The sequence below is a fragment of the Balaenoptera musculus genome, chromosome 7, assembly GCF_009873245.2.
Source record: "Balaenoptera musculus isolate JJ_BM4_2016_0621 chromosome 7, mBalMus1.pri.v3, whole genome shotgun sequence".
Lineage (NCBI taxonomy): Eukaryota > Metazoa > Chordata > Mammalia > Artiodactyla > Balaenopteridae > Balaenoptera > Balaenoptera musculus.
In genome coordinates this window covers 102,078,027-102,093,537 of record NC_045791.1, presented here as the reverse complement: position 1 = coordinate 102,093,537, position 15,511 = coordinate 102,078,027, and the positions used below count along the sequence as shown (strand labels likewise).

The following is a 15,511-nucleotide window of genomic DNA, read 5'->3' as shown; positions in this document are numbered from 1 at the left end:
TTCCTACACACCTGTGCCACTTCCCTTCTAGTGTCTTCGAACCCACCACTTCTGACGAGTGGAGTGCTATCCCCACATGTCATTGCTCACACTGCGTTCTTGAAAACTTTTTTGAAACACATCTGACCTGGCCCTTAAGCACTATACAAAAGAACCTAAATTAAAAGGCTGCTTACTGCTTAACAATATAAATTCTGTATTCTGGACTCCCTACAATATTTTGTCTGTTTTTACTTAATATGATAAAATTCAACTTCTTTACAGGCTGAAATTTTACTTTCCCCAAAAGAAATATAATGGAAGAAATACTAATAGATAAATAATAAATTTAAAAAATTAATTTCCTAAAAAATATTTTGAAAGGAATATCTATACCAGTTTAAATATAAGCTTAAATACAGTTACCATTTAGCATTGCTGAGAACACCAGTAAGCAAGTACAGTTTAGTGAAAAGGGAATCTAAGATAAGAATCAGGGAACTCCATCCTAACATAAGTAACTGTAAACTGTTGGACGAGTCCCTCAATTGTTCTGGCTCTACCAATATTCTCACTAACAAAATGAGAAGATTTGCTAGATGGTCTCTACTAGCAAACCAACAAACACTATGATTCTACAACTTATGAAACAACAGAAATAAATTTCTTAAGAGCTTTGAAATACTAAGCCAAAGAGAAGAAAATTCTACTAAAAGACAAAATGAGTTTAAGGCCAAAATAGATAATAAATAGATAATATATACAACTATAAACCAAATGAATAGAGAACATGATATAGGAAATTCTCAAATTTAGAGTGGATTATATTCCAAAACGCAAGTTTCCAAGTTTTTTGAACACTTAGCTGTACAGTTGAGAACAACAAATGAAACATCTGTCCCTTGCAGAAACAAGAACTGGATCCCTAAGCTAGTTTGTGGCTTATAACCTCGAACATATATGTAGCCTATAATAATAACATACTCTACATTTAACTTATATTTAGAACATCATATGGGAAAATTTTGCATTTAACATGTTTCAAACATCATCAGGGAAAAAAATCAGTTCAATGCAATCCATTTTGTTGGGCCAGCCTATTTCGTCACATTTATATTTTCCCAGTGTTTTCCAACCAGAGCACCACACACACTCCTCAAGTACCTACTCACTACAGCAAGATAGGGCTTTGTAATGCTACTATCCGTTTTTATTTGTAGACACTGAATTTACTGTCTTCAACAACTGATTATAGTAACTTTCTAAATTTTTAAAGTGTTGTGGAATGAAAGTTTGATAAACACAACTTTGGAAATTAAACACTAATAAATTCAATAAACAAAAATTACTATCTGGAACCTCAATCAATCTCTACACAAAGAAATCCAAACTAAAAAGAATGTGACAAAATAATAAAGATGCTTTTTACATAGTCTTATTCAAAAAGTACAAAGGAGTCAACTCAGAATTTAGAATTTAAGGCACCAAGTTCATGAGCCTCAATCTTGCCAAGAGTTGTCTTTACTCTTCGTTGAGCAACAGATACTCATGAGAAAGGAAAAAAAAATTGTAGAGACCAGAGGATGGAAACAGGCAACCCTCATCAAATTCAGCTAACCAACAGACTTTGTTTCACCTATATGATAGTTTATTTTCATTAATTCCTAACATTTAAAAAGAGAGCATTTCACATTACATAACAAGTTTTCGTACTTCTCTTAAAAGAAAATCGGTGTATTTAGTAATCCTGAGCCTGTATTTTCATGTGGCAACAGGAGATTATAGACCATCCCCCTTTGAAAGGGGCACTGCATTATATTATTCATTTGTGTTAACTGGGTGGCAAGGCAATTGAGTTTGACATCCCTCATATAAGGTGTGGCCAAAATCAATTACAGTTTACAGTTCACAGGTTTTGTGATACGTTTATTACCAGGCAAAATAACTATTACATGCTGTAGTAAATTATGTTTCTAACTGCACGCCTATTTCTGTAGAAGATGACTTTTCCTGAACGTAATACTGACCTCACCACTGACACATATCCACACACACACCAACTCAGCCAGAATGTTCAAATAAAGAGGGGTCAAGACTTCTGGCTTTTAACCCATTGAACTATCTGCAAAAGAACAGTTTTCCCTTTAAAACAATGCCAGCCAGATTGGCGTATCTGAATAATTACTGTTTGCTATTTAAAGTTCCATTTGTCACATCAATGTGCTCAGGAGAAAATTTTCACCCAATGTGTTTTTTTTTAAAAAATGATAATTTCAGGGCAAAAACTCAGCTATCAATGACTTTGTATCTATGAACCATGTATGGAAAAGTAAAAATTCAGAGTGCTTGCAAAGGCTCCGGAAAAAGACATTTCAGATTGAACCGTGACAACGATTTAAAACTTACTTAAGGTAAAATGTGAAAGATGGTATCAACTATACTAGAAGGAAAATAAATGGGTAATTTTATTAGCTTGTTCTTGCAATATCCATATATACTTTATGCTTCTGGGATCAATCAAATGAAGTAAGAAAAGAGTGATGTGAGTAGTCATCTGTAAATACAAAAGAACTTCAGGCTAAAAAACTATTACTCTCAGGCAACCTGACCTAATCTACATGGTTATTCAACTACTTCCTCACAGACGCATCTGTCCTACCATTTCTGCCACATGTGGAAAAGAGACAAAATAGTTAAGATATACTACCTTCTATCAATCTGATAAAATCATACATTTCTCTCTTTTAACATTTTCTACAATCAAATAATGACAATTATTTTCAAAAAGCATTTTAAGGGAGTTATTGAAAGTATGAGGGTAATCACGGTACAAATTAGCCTGTGGAGCTGCACTGTCTTGTCTATTTTTGGCTAATATGATTACACAGAAAAGTGTAACATCAATTCCCTGACTTGCAAATATTCACAAATTGCATTTAGAGACAAAACAAAAACACACATACACACACACACACAAGGGAAACATGAAATAAGTCATGAAATAAGCTGAAAATTTACAAAAGAGTTTGGCAGTTACTTTTCCATCATTTCAAATTACATTTCCATAAACCTAAAACTGAGATAAATGCAGAATACTCATAAATTACAGAAGGTTCACTCTCTATTCACTGAGTCTTCCACCAACTCTTTTGGCCACCATTCGAAAAACAAGAGGGGAAACAGAGAGCAAGAGCTCCTGTCTGCTCAGAGAGGGAACTGGCTTCCCACCTACAGTATGAAGGGAAAAGAGTCTCCTCAGTCTCCTTCTGGACTTCTGGGCTCAGCTAATGTAAAGCAGATGGAAACCTACCACAGCCCTAACAGCGTGAGCCTCCCGATTTTTACCCTTCTCAGTATAATCTCTCCTGAAATTCTCATCCTAGAATCCCTTTTGAAAAAGCAAACACACACACACACACAAACATACATAAGTCGCACCACAACTTCCTTCTGTAGCATATTCTTACAGAATGTTTCCACTGGTATTTAAAACAAAAAATTCCTTCAATGTTTGATAGAAAGAAATGTGGCTGAAGAGCAGGTTTTCTATAATTTTCCAAACTATCTCAAAAGGCACATTTCTGGATGCATATATACATGACATACTTTGTACCATTATTATCCAACTATAAAGCCAGGACATGAAATTGAAAGGAAAAAAAAAGTGGGATAGCATCACAATTTCATAGGTGAATAAAAGAAGGTAAAATAAATCCCAAAATACAAATAGGAAATCAATTCAGTAAGCACTGGCTTCTGTTATGCTTATAAAACAGTGAAATATATACACGCAAAAAACATAAAGCAAAGTTTCAAATTATCAAATAAAACTGCTTCAAAATGACCAAATCAATTCTTAAATTAGTGTACAACATTTAATGTGATGATTATTCACTCACTCTGGCAAAAGCTGCTGGGAAAAAACTTACCTGCATGACTGTTGAAATGTGCAAAGTTTGCAAAATTGGCTGTAGCTGTTGACTGTGGTGCTGGAGCAGCAAAGATGTCTGAGCCAAGATCACTTAAAAGGTCAAACTGCTTCTTTTCCTGCTGCTGCCCTTGAGAGCGACCTACAACAGGGGACTATAAACCACATATTAGCTATAAAGAGCTTCCAGTCAGATCTGCTGAATTTTTATAACACTATTTCCAATTCACCAAGCTTAAAACACAGTTTAAAGATTACATAATCTTCTATTTGTAGAGTTCTTTGATGTTTTTTGAAAAGCACAAATTTTCAACATCTATTCCCATATTATCTTTCAATGTTAAGTACAGAGTCAAAAGCAATGAAATACAATTACAACAGTTGTTACACCTCATGACACGAGACAGACTTACTGCTAAGACAGTATGATGATAAGGCTTTCACAGAACAAATCTTTTATCCATGGGAAGAGTTACAATATACTGACTTTACCCTTCTCTTCATTTTCTACTCAAACCTTTGATGAAAGTGGAGCAACTTATGTAGATGCCCTAGTATACGCATTATTAAAAAAGGTGGAATTTAATTCAAATAGTACCATGCCTCAGAATCATTCTTGTGTGTGACAGACATTGTAACGCCACACAGTAACAGATCTGTCACAGCTCCCTGACTATCATGAAGTACATACAGAAGCATAAACTCTAGACACAAACTGCTGAAAAGACTTCAGTTTTTTAGAATAAGCTATGTAATGCAAAGCCACCTGCGTTTCAACGATAAACATGCTTCACAATCAGGATGGAGAAAAAATTCTATGCTTGAGAAATCCTTTCCTGTAAAAGAATATCACAGAGGCCATACTGTTCTAACTCTGATGGTCACCACAGATTCATGTTTTACCACTGTATGTTATATGATACATATGATACATATATGTTGATAGATAGCTATAACAATGTTTCTGTACAGCTTTACAAACTCGTATTCGCAATAGCATTCGCAACAGCAAAAAGAACAAACATAGACACATTCTAACCACTTAACCAAGTACCTTTTAATGTATTACAAACCATTAGGACATAATGCTACTGGTATACAAGGTTATGCAACTGTCTTAATGAATTCCCAAATTCATGGTACTCAATCCTCCTTAAATAGAAGCCTCTGCAAAGACTTAAAAACTACTCACCTGACTAGGTGTGCCCTTATTTAAATGCAGTGCTGGTGCTGAATCTCCTAAAAGAGATTTCAGTGGTTTGACCTCAGGTGTGCTGCTTGTGCTACTGGCAGAGGACCCTGAAATAGATGCATGAACTGATGCCACCACTTTGGCTTGTTCTGGTGGGACATACCTAAAACATACGCAAAGTTGAACAGGCAGTTAACTAAGGAAGATGTAGGGAACACTAAGCTCAAAATGATAAGCTTAGTTCTAATTTTGTACAAGACTGTTTTGATATTAATCTTATTTCAAAACCATCTTAGAATTGATAGCTTAAGACTACACTTAATTAAAATATTCAGAGAAAGGGTAATAAAGACTAAACACAAAACTTGTTTCGATTATTTACGTACAGTTTTTCTAATAAATACAATATATTAAATAACTGCTTTTTTAAAAAAAGAGAGGACTCGTAGTTAATCATGATGATAGTTAATAACTCTAATTTTTAAAAACCAAAGTACCGTAAGCTCATAAATAACGTTTGAAAACAGAGCAGAAGGAAGGAGAAACATTTATTATATTACAGTTAGTAGCCCAAAATATAAAGGTCTATTACAAATCTGTAAGATTAACAACCCAATTTTTAAATGGACAGAAGCAATTCACCAAGGGAGACAAAGAAATGAAAATACTTGTAACCGAATAAAAATGTAAATTAAAATGACAGTCGCATTTGATCTGAGTATAAACTTTACAAACTGTGTCACTCTCTATTACAATACATAAATAGGTATACTCTGTGCCCCAGAAGTACCATTTCCAGTAACTTATCCTTAGGAAATAACTGACTAAGTGTACACAAATAAATGTATACGTAGGTTATCACAGCACTCTTTAAAATTTCAAAAAATTGGACAATAAACCAAAATCCACCAGGAGAAAAATGCTTAAAAGGATTATACTAACATCTATATAATAGAATAATACAGAGCTACTCTGTCTTGACATGGAAAGATGTCCGTAAGACTTTACAGGTCTTTCACATTTGATCTCAGTCATGTAAGAATTCATGGGATCAAGGGAGTAAAGGAAGGAAAGAGAGGTAGTAAGAATATAATGCCCAAATATTGGCAACACTAATCTCCAGAGCTGGGATTATGTGAGAGTTTTTGCTCTCTGTATTTCTGGGTTTTGTTCTACCTACCCTCCTTCCCCATATCACACAGGTGGGAGAAGTAGAAAAACAGAGTTTTTCTACTCTGTTCTAGAATCTGAGTTCAAATCCCAGCTCCATCACTCGATAGCTATGAAACGCAGGGCAGACTACTTCAACTCTCTGTGCATCCAAATTTTCTTCTAAAACACTGACATATGGTTGCTATGAGGTATAAACAAGTTAACATTTATGGCACTTAGAACCGTTTTCTGGTACAGGTGTTAGCTACACAAGTGTTGGCTATTATCAAATTATATAATAATCACGAACAGTAAAACTGCTTTGTTTTTTCCAGTATATGGGAGAAAACAGTAAGTCACACTTTCCCATAATTTGGTCTATCAGTGATAATGCCAATTTCTGAGTATAGCCAAGTCTTATTAAAGGATAAAATCAGATAATAGTCTTTGGCTCAAAGTCTTGCTTAACTAAAAGTAAAACAGCTAAGCATGTATAGCATAGGAATTGAGGCTGAAAACTGGTTAAAAGAACAATTTCAAAATCCCTTTAGATGATGGCAACAGGCTCAATGTTTTAAGTGTAGTTGCCCATAGTGAGGGTTTTTAGGGAGACGGCATTTGGATAGTGCTTATGTCCCGTTAAAAACCCACTGCACCACTCTAGTTACATGTCACAGGTATGCAGGTATGCAGGAGCGTGAGTTTAAAATGCACAGGTCCCAGCCTAGCTGAATGTTGGTCACTCCCTCTCGCCTACCCACCAACTGAAGTTTGTATTTGTATTACTCTTATTAACTATCCTGTTTCTCAGGACAGAAAAGATAACACAAATTATAATTATTGGAGGTTTACAATTATTTGAGATTTACAATTATTTGCTTACTGTTTGAATGAATAATTTTTATTATTATTTTTATTTTGTTGTCATTATTATTCATGTGGGGGGGGGGTTCCTGGTTTTAATTCTATAAACCTTATTCACACACACTTTTCTCTTACTAGTTGAAGCCAAACTATCTGAAATCCCAGCTAAGTCCTATTCAAACTAACTCTGAGCTGGTAAAAGTAAAACTGTTGGGAAAATCAAAAATTAGGCCAAGGCTATCAAGCAGAAAGGTCTTAACTACAGGAAAGGGTCTAGGAAAAGGTCTAGGAAATTAAGAACTAAAATGATAAAAAGATAATTACACACTTCATTTTAAGAGAATCATTTATGGCACCATGTTTTTACTATCACCGCATCTTCTAAGTTTTTTCTTTCCTGAACTAAAATCTTACTGATATGTTTTCTTCTATATTCATACTTAATGTTTCTAGTAATGCTGAATATATAGCCCTGGCAAAAATTAGTCTCCTCTAGGGAACAGCAAGAATACAAAGTTCACAGAACATACAAATCAGAGCCACTTCTTTCTACTATGCTCACCTAATGAAGGTAGAGATACCTCACTCATAACCACGGCAAGTATTCCCTCAACCAAAACAAGCTCTTGAAGATATTCTCTGGGTTCAAATACAGCTCCTCGGGGAAACAAGAGGCCATGTACTTCCTCATTACCTAGTCCTTCTATTTGTGACTCTCTCTCTCATCTTCTTAACGTCCCAAGAAGGAAAATATACACTACTGAATATTGATAAAGAAACAACCAAGAATTCATCATTAATGAGTCTTAGTAAACTGACTTAAATTGTACTCATACAGGTAAAAATGAAGAGCTCAAAGTAACTGAACACTACTAGTTCTACAAATATACCCCCTGCTCTGCTTTAAAAGGCTTACTAGCCAATATATACCTGTTTTAATTCCTTTTTAAAAATTAACATCTGACAGATTTAGTTAAAAAGGTATAAAATCTTCCTTCTTAAACAGGTAATAAAATGACTTCTTGGTTGGGCAGTGAGTGATATTTTGAGCAAAGAATTACTACAACATGCAATTAAGTGAATGAATAGATTGCTTCATGAGTGCTTTAGCATAGTGCCTAGTATATAAAAGATACTAAATAAACACTTGCTAAATGAAGGAAGATTTTAAGAAAGGAGACTTTATAAGACTAAAATGTCCAGAGAAGCTAACAGGGATAGAGAAGGTTTAGAAGGAAGAATCCCTAACTTCCCAAAAAAGGGTAGGAGGCCTGATGATAAGAAACAGGCTACTGCTAGGCACAGACGAGTTAAGATAAAGCAGAAGTAAAGGTCTGTGGAAACCAAATTCAATACAAAGCCAAAGTATAATGAGTATCTACCTATTTCCTTATTCCCTATCTACCTACCTACCTATTTCCTTCCTTCCTTCCTTCCTGTTATACTAATCTTACCCATAATTAATGCAATTTGGGGCAGCTTTGCTCTAAATACAAACTATTCACTCACCATCTTTTCTTTTCATATTTTTCTTGTAGGAACTCTTTCACTTTTTGTGGATCCCTGAAGTCTGGAATTGCTGAAGATCTATCATCAAATAATCCTAGCCAAATCTGTTTACAGACCTTTGGAAAGAATTAAAAAAACAGAAGTGTTAAATTCGACACCTTAACTTAATGAAATTTTAAGAGATAATTAAGATTCTCTCAGAAAGATAACCTACTTAATTTTAATAATGTTGCTTTCAATGAGGATATTTATCACAATGAGCAATGAAGAAGCAACAAATGACGGAACTGAATTGATGTTAATGTTACAGCAGTAAAATCTTACCAACAGCATCACAAAGAGCAGCCCCTCACAGGGGAACAAACAGTGAGATGGCATTTAAGAGGACCTCAGATTGCTTGGTCTTAAAATAATCATACACTGTAAACAATGAGCAAAGTCATGCAACCTTTATGAACCTCAGTTCCTTCACCCCATAAAACAGAGGAATTAGACCAGTGAGTGGCAATTTCCTGAATCCTTGACAAGTTTAAAAATCAACCAAAAAGGGAACAAATAAAAAGTACTAGAATCATAAGTAATTTGCTATTAAAATATAACATAACACAAATACAACGCAGATACAACTCTAGCTTTATAATTACTTCCTATGCTTTTTTTCCCTAATGGCTAAAAAATGAGAATCTGAGATTTAAGTTTTCAGTAAAATCAAAGAAATGAAATGATGCAGAACTCAAATAAGACACAAAGCATAAAGAGAACTGTAAAGAAAAAATTTATAAGGTGGGCTTCATCAAAATTTAAAAATGTTGCTCTTCAAAAAAATTAAATGAAAAGGCAAGCCACCAACTGAAAAAAGGTAGTTACAAAATGTATAAAACCTTGAATTCTTAAAACTCAGTGATAAAACAGACCCCAAATCAGTATTTTTTTCAAAGAGTGGGCAGAAAAGTTGGCCACTTCACCAAAGAAGATATACAAATGGCAAATAAGCATCCCAACATCATTAGTCATGTAGAAAATGCAAATTTAAAAAACACTGAGACCCCACTACACAGACACCCATACATACCACTAGAATGGCCAAAAACAAAAAGACTAAAGGAAGGCAAAGCAAGGATTTTTTCATGAACTATGTTAATCAAAAATGCAATGGAGAAAATGCTTCATTAGAATTTCCCCTAGAATAATTTTCCTTCTCTCCTCTATAGACCATTAACTCTCTTGTGCCATTTGTAAGTTTTTTTGATACATAAGAACTTTTAGAAGTTCTTATGAATGAAATAAATGTATGATTATTGAGATACTTGGTGTTTTGACAAATATTTATTACAGTCATCCAGAAATAACTATTCTAACCACCTCAAGTTACATTGGATGGTTATTTCTGAAATAATAACGGTTCTAGCCAGGAAAAGAAAAAAAGACTGACCATATCATATGTTGGTGAGAATGTGGAACAACTAGAACTCTCAAGAATGTAAAAATGGTACAACCAGTTTGGAAGACAGTTGGTAGTTTCTTAAAAGTTAAACATATACCTACGATATGACCCAGCCATCCTACTTCTAAGTATTTACTCAAGAAATATAAAGGCACATGTCCATACTCAGATTTGTACACAAATGTTCACAGCAGCTTTACTGCTAGTAACTCCAAACGGAAAACAACCCAAATGTCTATCAACAGGTAAATGGATTAATTGTGGAATATCCAAGTAAGATACTACCCAGCAATAAAAATGAACAAATTTATTGACACAAGAAACTACATGTATAAACCTCAAGACAATTATGCTGATTGAGAGACCTCAGAACCACCCTCTACAAAGTACATACTATGTAATTCCATTCATTTAAAATCTTAGAAAATGTAAACTTATCTATGGTGATGGAAAGCAGATCAGGAGAAGCATTACAAAGGGGCACAAAAAACTCTTGGGGATGATGAAAATGTATGTTATCTTGTTACTGTAATGACGGTTTAACATATGTCAAAACTCAAATTGTACACTTCAAATATACACAATTTATTATAATTATTCCTCAGTAATGCTATAAAAACACATCCACAAGTTTCCAAAATTATATTACTTTAAAGAATAACCAGTTGTAACACTGTGAAAAGAAGGCAGTATCTAACTTCAAAAGCCTGACAAAGATTTGAGAAATCAGAGACAGAAAGGTAGCACCCTTCTCAAGCTTACCTCCTCACTGAAGTGGGTAAGAGAAATAAAGATAGGAAAAAAGGATTCACCCTTTTCCTCTCTTATTATGTACCCCAAGCATGTTTCAAAACAGCATTTCTTGTGGTTCCTTCCTACTCCAGGCTCAGTACAGATACTACAAACTCATTAAGGCAGTACAAGTGACACAAGTGAGGCCTAGGTGAAGGCACAATCTCATCATAAAAACATTTCAGTGGCAAAGCCCAAGAAGTTCAGATACCCAGGAATGGTAATGCAACTTATGCTAGAAATACTATATAAACCCTGTAGAGGGCCAGCTTCTCCAATAAATATTTAGCTACTTTTAAAAAACCACATGATCCAAAAGGATACATGCACCCCAATGTTCACTGCAGCACTATTTACAATAGCTAAGATATGGAAGCAACCTAAATGTCCATCAACAGAGGAATGGATCAAGATGTGGTATATATATATATACAATGGAATACTATTCAGCCATAAAAAAAGAATGAAATAATGCCATTTGCAGCAACATGGATGGACCTAGAGATTATCATACTAAGTGAAGTCAGACAGAGAAAGACAAATATCATATGATATCACTCATATGTGGAATCTAATTTTTTTAAATATGCAAATGAAGTTATTTACAAAACAGAAACAGACTTACAAATATTGAAAACAAACTTATGGTTAAAGGGGAGAGGGGGGATAAATCAGGAGCTTGGGATAAACAGACACACACTACTATATATAAGATAGATAACCAACAAGGACCTACCGTACGGCACAGGGAACTCTACTCAATATTCTATGATAACCTATATGAGAAAAGAATCTAAAAAAGAATGAATATACGCATATGTATAACTGAATCACTTTGCTGTACACCTGAAACTAACACAACATTGTAAATCAACTATACTCCAATAAAATTAAAATATTTAAAAAAAAAACCAAACCCCACATGAGACTCTCCTCAGGAAAAGATTCTGTGGCTTTACAATTACATTCATAAAGCGAGAACTGGTAGTTTCTAATTCTTTTATTTTAAAAATTCCCAAGTGAGAAAACAAGAGAAATTTGCTCAAAGACTTATTAACTGTAATTGACAGAATTAGTTTAGGACAGACATTTAGTCCTTCATGACATTTAGTCTTTGCATTCCAAAACCCCTATTAACTAACATATACAATTTTTTTAACTAAAAACAATTAATGAATAGTAAATAATAAACATATTGATACAAACAAATAAAAAGGAGATAGGTTAAAGACAGATCATAAAGTTACTGTCTTGGCACTCATCATGGGAACACAAAGCAAAGATGGAGTGCTGGATGATACATTTTATAGCTATCCGACATTAGCAGCCTGGACGAGTCACTCAAAATTCTGTACTAACTGCTGGCGGTTCTGATCCTTCTCTCTGACAGCTCAAACTGCTGGGGAAAATCATTAAAACTCACTGCTTGGGTCCACTACAAATTCCTGCTACCCTACTATCAAAGTTCCATGCTGTTGTTAGCCAGCTCTTATTTCTTCTGACTATGCTATCCCACAATAGCTATTTGCTATATTGCTCAGAATCCTAACTCTACCTGCCACTCTTGGCAGCTGAATTCTTACTCAAGTGAAGTGACTCTCAAAATGGGATTCCCCAATTTCCTGGACTGGTGGCATCAGTGTCACCTAAAAACGTGTTGTAAATGCAAATTTTTAGGAGCCACCCAAGACCTGTGAAATCAGAACCTCTGGAGGTGCTACCCAGCAATCAAGCCCTTCAGGTGACTGTGAAATAGGCCAAAGTTTGAAAACCAATGCTTTAGTAAAATCTAGGCCAGCAAATGGAAACTTCCTTTCCATATAAATACTATACATAGTTTTCTGCACTTCTCCAATTTACTTAGCCACTAAACCTCTTCTTGAGCAAGATTCATTAAATAAAGACAGTGTTCCAGAGATACATCTGGGAAAACGTCACAGTCTCTATCTCTTTTGATTCATTCACATTTTAGTCCCTGAAAAGTTGGCTTCTGCTCCCACCATTCTCCTGAAACGGCTCTTTCAGGTTTGTAGATCTGCTGATAGGAAAGGATAAAGTTCTCTTTTCTCCATGTTTGTTTTAGGTTTTTTTTTTTTCTTTTAAAGTAAAATAATAAATACCACCAACTGAAAAGGGAGGGTTTTTCAGAGCTGAAGAAAAATGGGAGAGTGAACCAACTAAAACTGCAGGCAGCACTAAGGTTTTGAGGTCACGAGTATTTAAAGTCAAACTAGTCAAGACAGTGGTGTGTTTTCCACCAGTCTCATCTGGTTGTTTAGGTACAAAGTAGGTAGAGTATTGGCTTTAATCAGGTAAAATACAACAGGAGTTAAAGTGAGTGGATATAACAACAGACCACAGAATCAAAGTTAGGTTAAGAAAAATGACAACACAGTAAGGATGCTACACAAGAAAGAAATTCAGCGTCAGAGGACTGGAGGCCTCCTGTGGTTGACCCAGAGCTGCTGGAGTAAGAAATCAGAGGTAACGAGCTGGGAGGAGAGAAGCAGTGATGGTCAGAGAACAGGATGCTTACACCTGAAATCTGAGAAGTAATACAGTTACTGCTAAATAAAGTCTAAAACAGAAGGAAGGATTACTGGACATAAGAAGTCAAAGAATTCCAGAGGCTGAGTTATCTGTGTAGACACTGGGATTGGCAGAAATGATTAACACTACTGGAAGAAAGACACTCACTACGTGAAGTGCTGAAATCTATACTGAATGAGGGGGGCTAACTGGTATGACTGCAACAGATGACAGAGCAAGTCTGCAAGAGGAACACCGGGCTGCGGGCCTTGAAACATCACCGAGGAGCAAGGAGGACGCCTAAAAAGCCAGCATTTGAAAGGGCTGCATATGTGATGGATTCGTTTTGATGATCTCTCTGGAGAGGTGGATAATTAGTTTTAATTAGAGAATAATATTGTAGGTATGGTAGTTATGAGCCTAGACTAGGAAATCAGACTGCCTTAATGTGAATTCCAACTCAGGTAAGAGAACCTGCTGCATTGAGATGTTGGAAGGGTTAAATGAGTTAATATGTTGTCTACTCAGAACAGGTATATGTAAGTGAATTTTAAACAGTATTAGTTATTATTACTTTGGGGCCTGGTATCTTATGTGGTTTGCATTGGTGTGTTATGGGGTGATGAAGTAAGCAAGGACTGGGAAATAGAGGCCTTACCAGAAACACAGGAAACTGTAGGTCTCTCTTCAGTCCTGCTGCAGATGGAATCAAAGTGGTCTTAATGGAACAATCACCCTCTCTGAACTACTATAGCACTTTGTAATTCTCACATGAAACTCACCACAAACTGCTTTTTATTAGAATTACTGAGCATGTGTCTCACCTACTTCTGAATTCCCCACAATACTGAAAACAATGGGCTGTGCCATATTAAGTGTTCAGTAACTAGGCCGATACTACTCAAAACCAGATCTTATGGAGGAATTAAAAATAAAATCACACATCAACCAACAGAATAAATTCATGAAATTGTCAGAATAATTTTTTCCCTTATTCTAGTGTTAATCCACTTTAGAATTGCAATCACAATAACCACTGACAGAATCTAAAATACTTTAAAGTATATTTATCAGTCAGGGTTGCCTTAGGAAACAGATGGCACACTCAATTTGGGTAATTTGAGAAGTTTAATAGAGACTGTTTAAAGCATAGGTAGGCTGTAAGGAAATCACAAGTGAGAGTATAGTGTCCCAGGGTTAGCAACAGGAGGACCTGCCACCACCCGCTGGCAGTGAAGGTAGAGAGGAAGTGGTTGGCAACCTTAAAACTAAGAGGGCTACTTGATGGGAGTTTTGACCTTCAATGAAAGGAGGCAGCCAGGCTACAGAAATCCCACATGAAAGAAGTTTAGAAAGTAAATATCTTAACCTTTCCCTCCTTCCTTTCTTTGATCTGCTGACAACATTCTCCCATCAGCGGAACCCCCCCCTCCCAGAAGCCAGGAGGCAAGAAAGCCCATTCGCGTATCCAGACAAACCAGGTGCTTGGAGACAGAGCAGGATAAAAGCTAGAGTTAGAAGGGCAGCTGAAAGCTATGCAGCACTGAACCTAAATCATGATAGTAAATACATGCAGTGCAAGCAATTTAACAAACTCAATTATGAACACCAAAAATAGGGAACATCCATACTAATTCTCAATTACTCACATATAAAAGGAAGAGTAAGAAAACAGTGTTGCATCAGACAAATAGATATGAATAGAGATAACATGTTATAGTTTTATAATCCTCTCAGGGACAACAAAATAGAGTGGTGGAAACTTGCTGGAATAGATACTTACCTTTAAGATTCAGACAACCCCTTATTTTCATAAAAGAGATACAAAGAATAAACAATGTGACATGACCCTGCTTGCAACATCTAGGTCCAAAGATATAAAAATAAGGAAAGGACAGAAAGATGCTCTGGAAGTAGAGAAACTTTTTTCATTAAGCCAATCTATACACATCAACTAGAGTTCAGACTCTTTTCTGTCCTTTCTCTCCTCAGTAGACAGATGGAGTGCCTTTTTTGGTAAGATATAATTACAGCAGTTAACAGTACTGCCCATAAAATATAGGAACAAATAGGAGACTTAAAGAACTGAAAAATTCATGAGCAAGTAACTAACATCCACTTT

General features: G+C 35.4%; 1 protein-coding gene across 12 annotated transcripts in view; it reads right to left on the bottom strand.

The window, feature by feature from the left end:
- Positions 1 to 15,511, bottom strand: part of AGFG1 (ArfGAP with FG repeats 1) — a 69,588-nt gene that overhangs the window by 18,334 nt on the left and 35,743 nt on the right. For all 12 annotated transcript variants that reach the window (XM_036857727.1, XM_036857726.1, XM_036857721.1 and 9 more), the window contains 3 exons: positions 8,625 to 8,740; positions 5,100 to 5,262; positions 3,909 to 4,062 (listed from right to left, as the gene is read on the bottom strand). In XM_036857727.1, the coding sequence (XP_036713622.1) occupies positions 3,909 to 4,062; positions 5,100 to 5,262; positions 8,625 to 8,740 (433 nt within the window). The remainder of the gene's footprint in view (positions 1 to 3,908; positions 4,063 to 5,099; positions 5,263 to 8,624; positions 8,741 to 15,511) is intronic.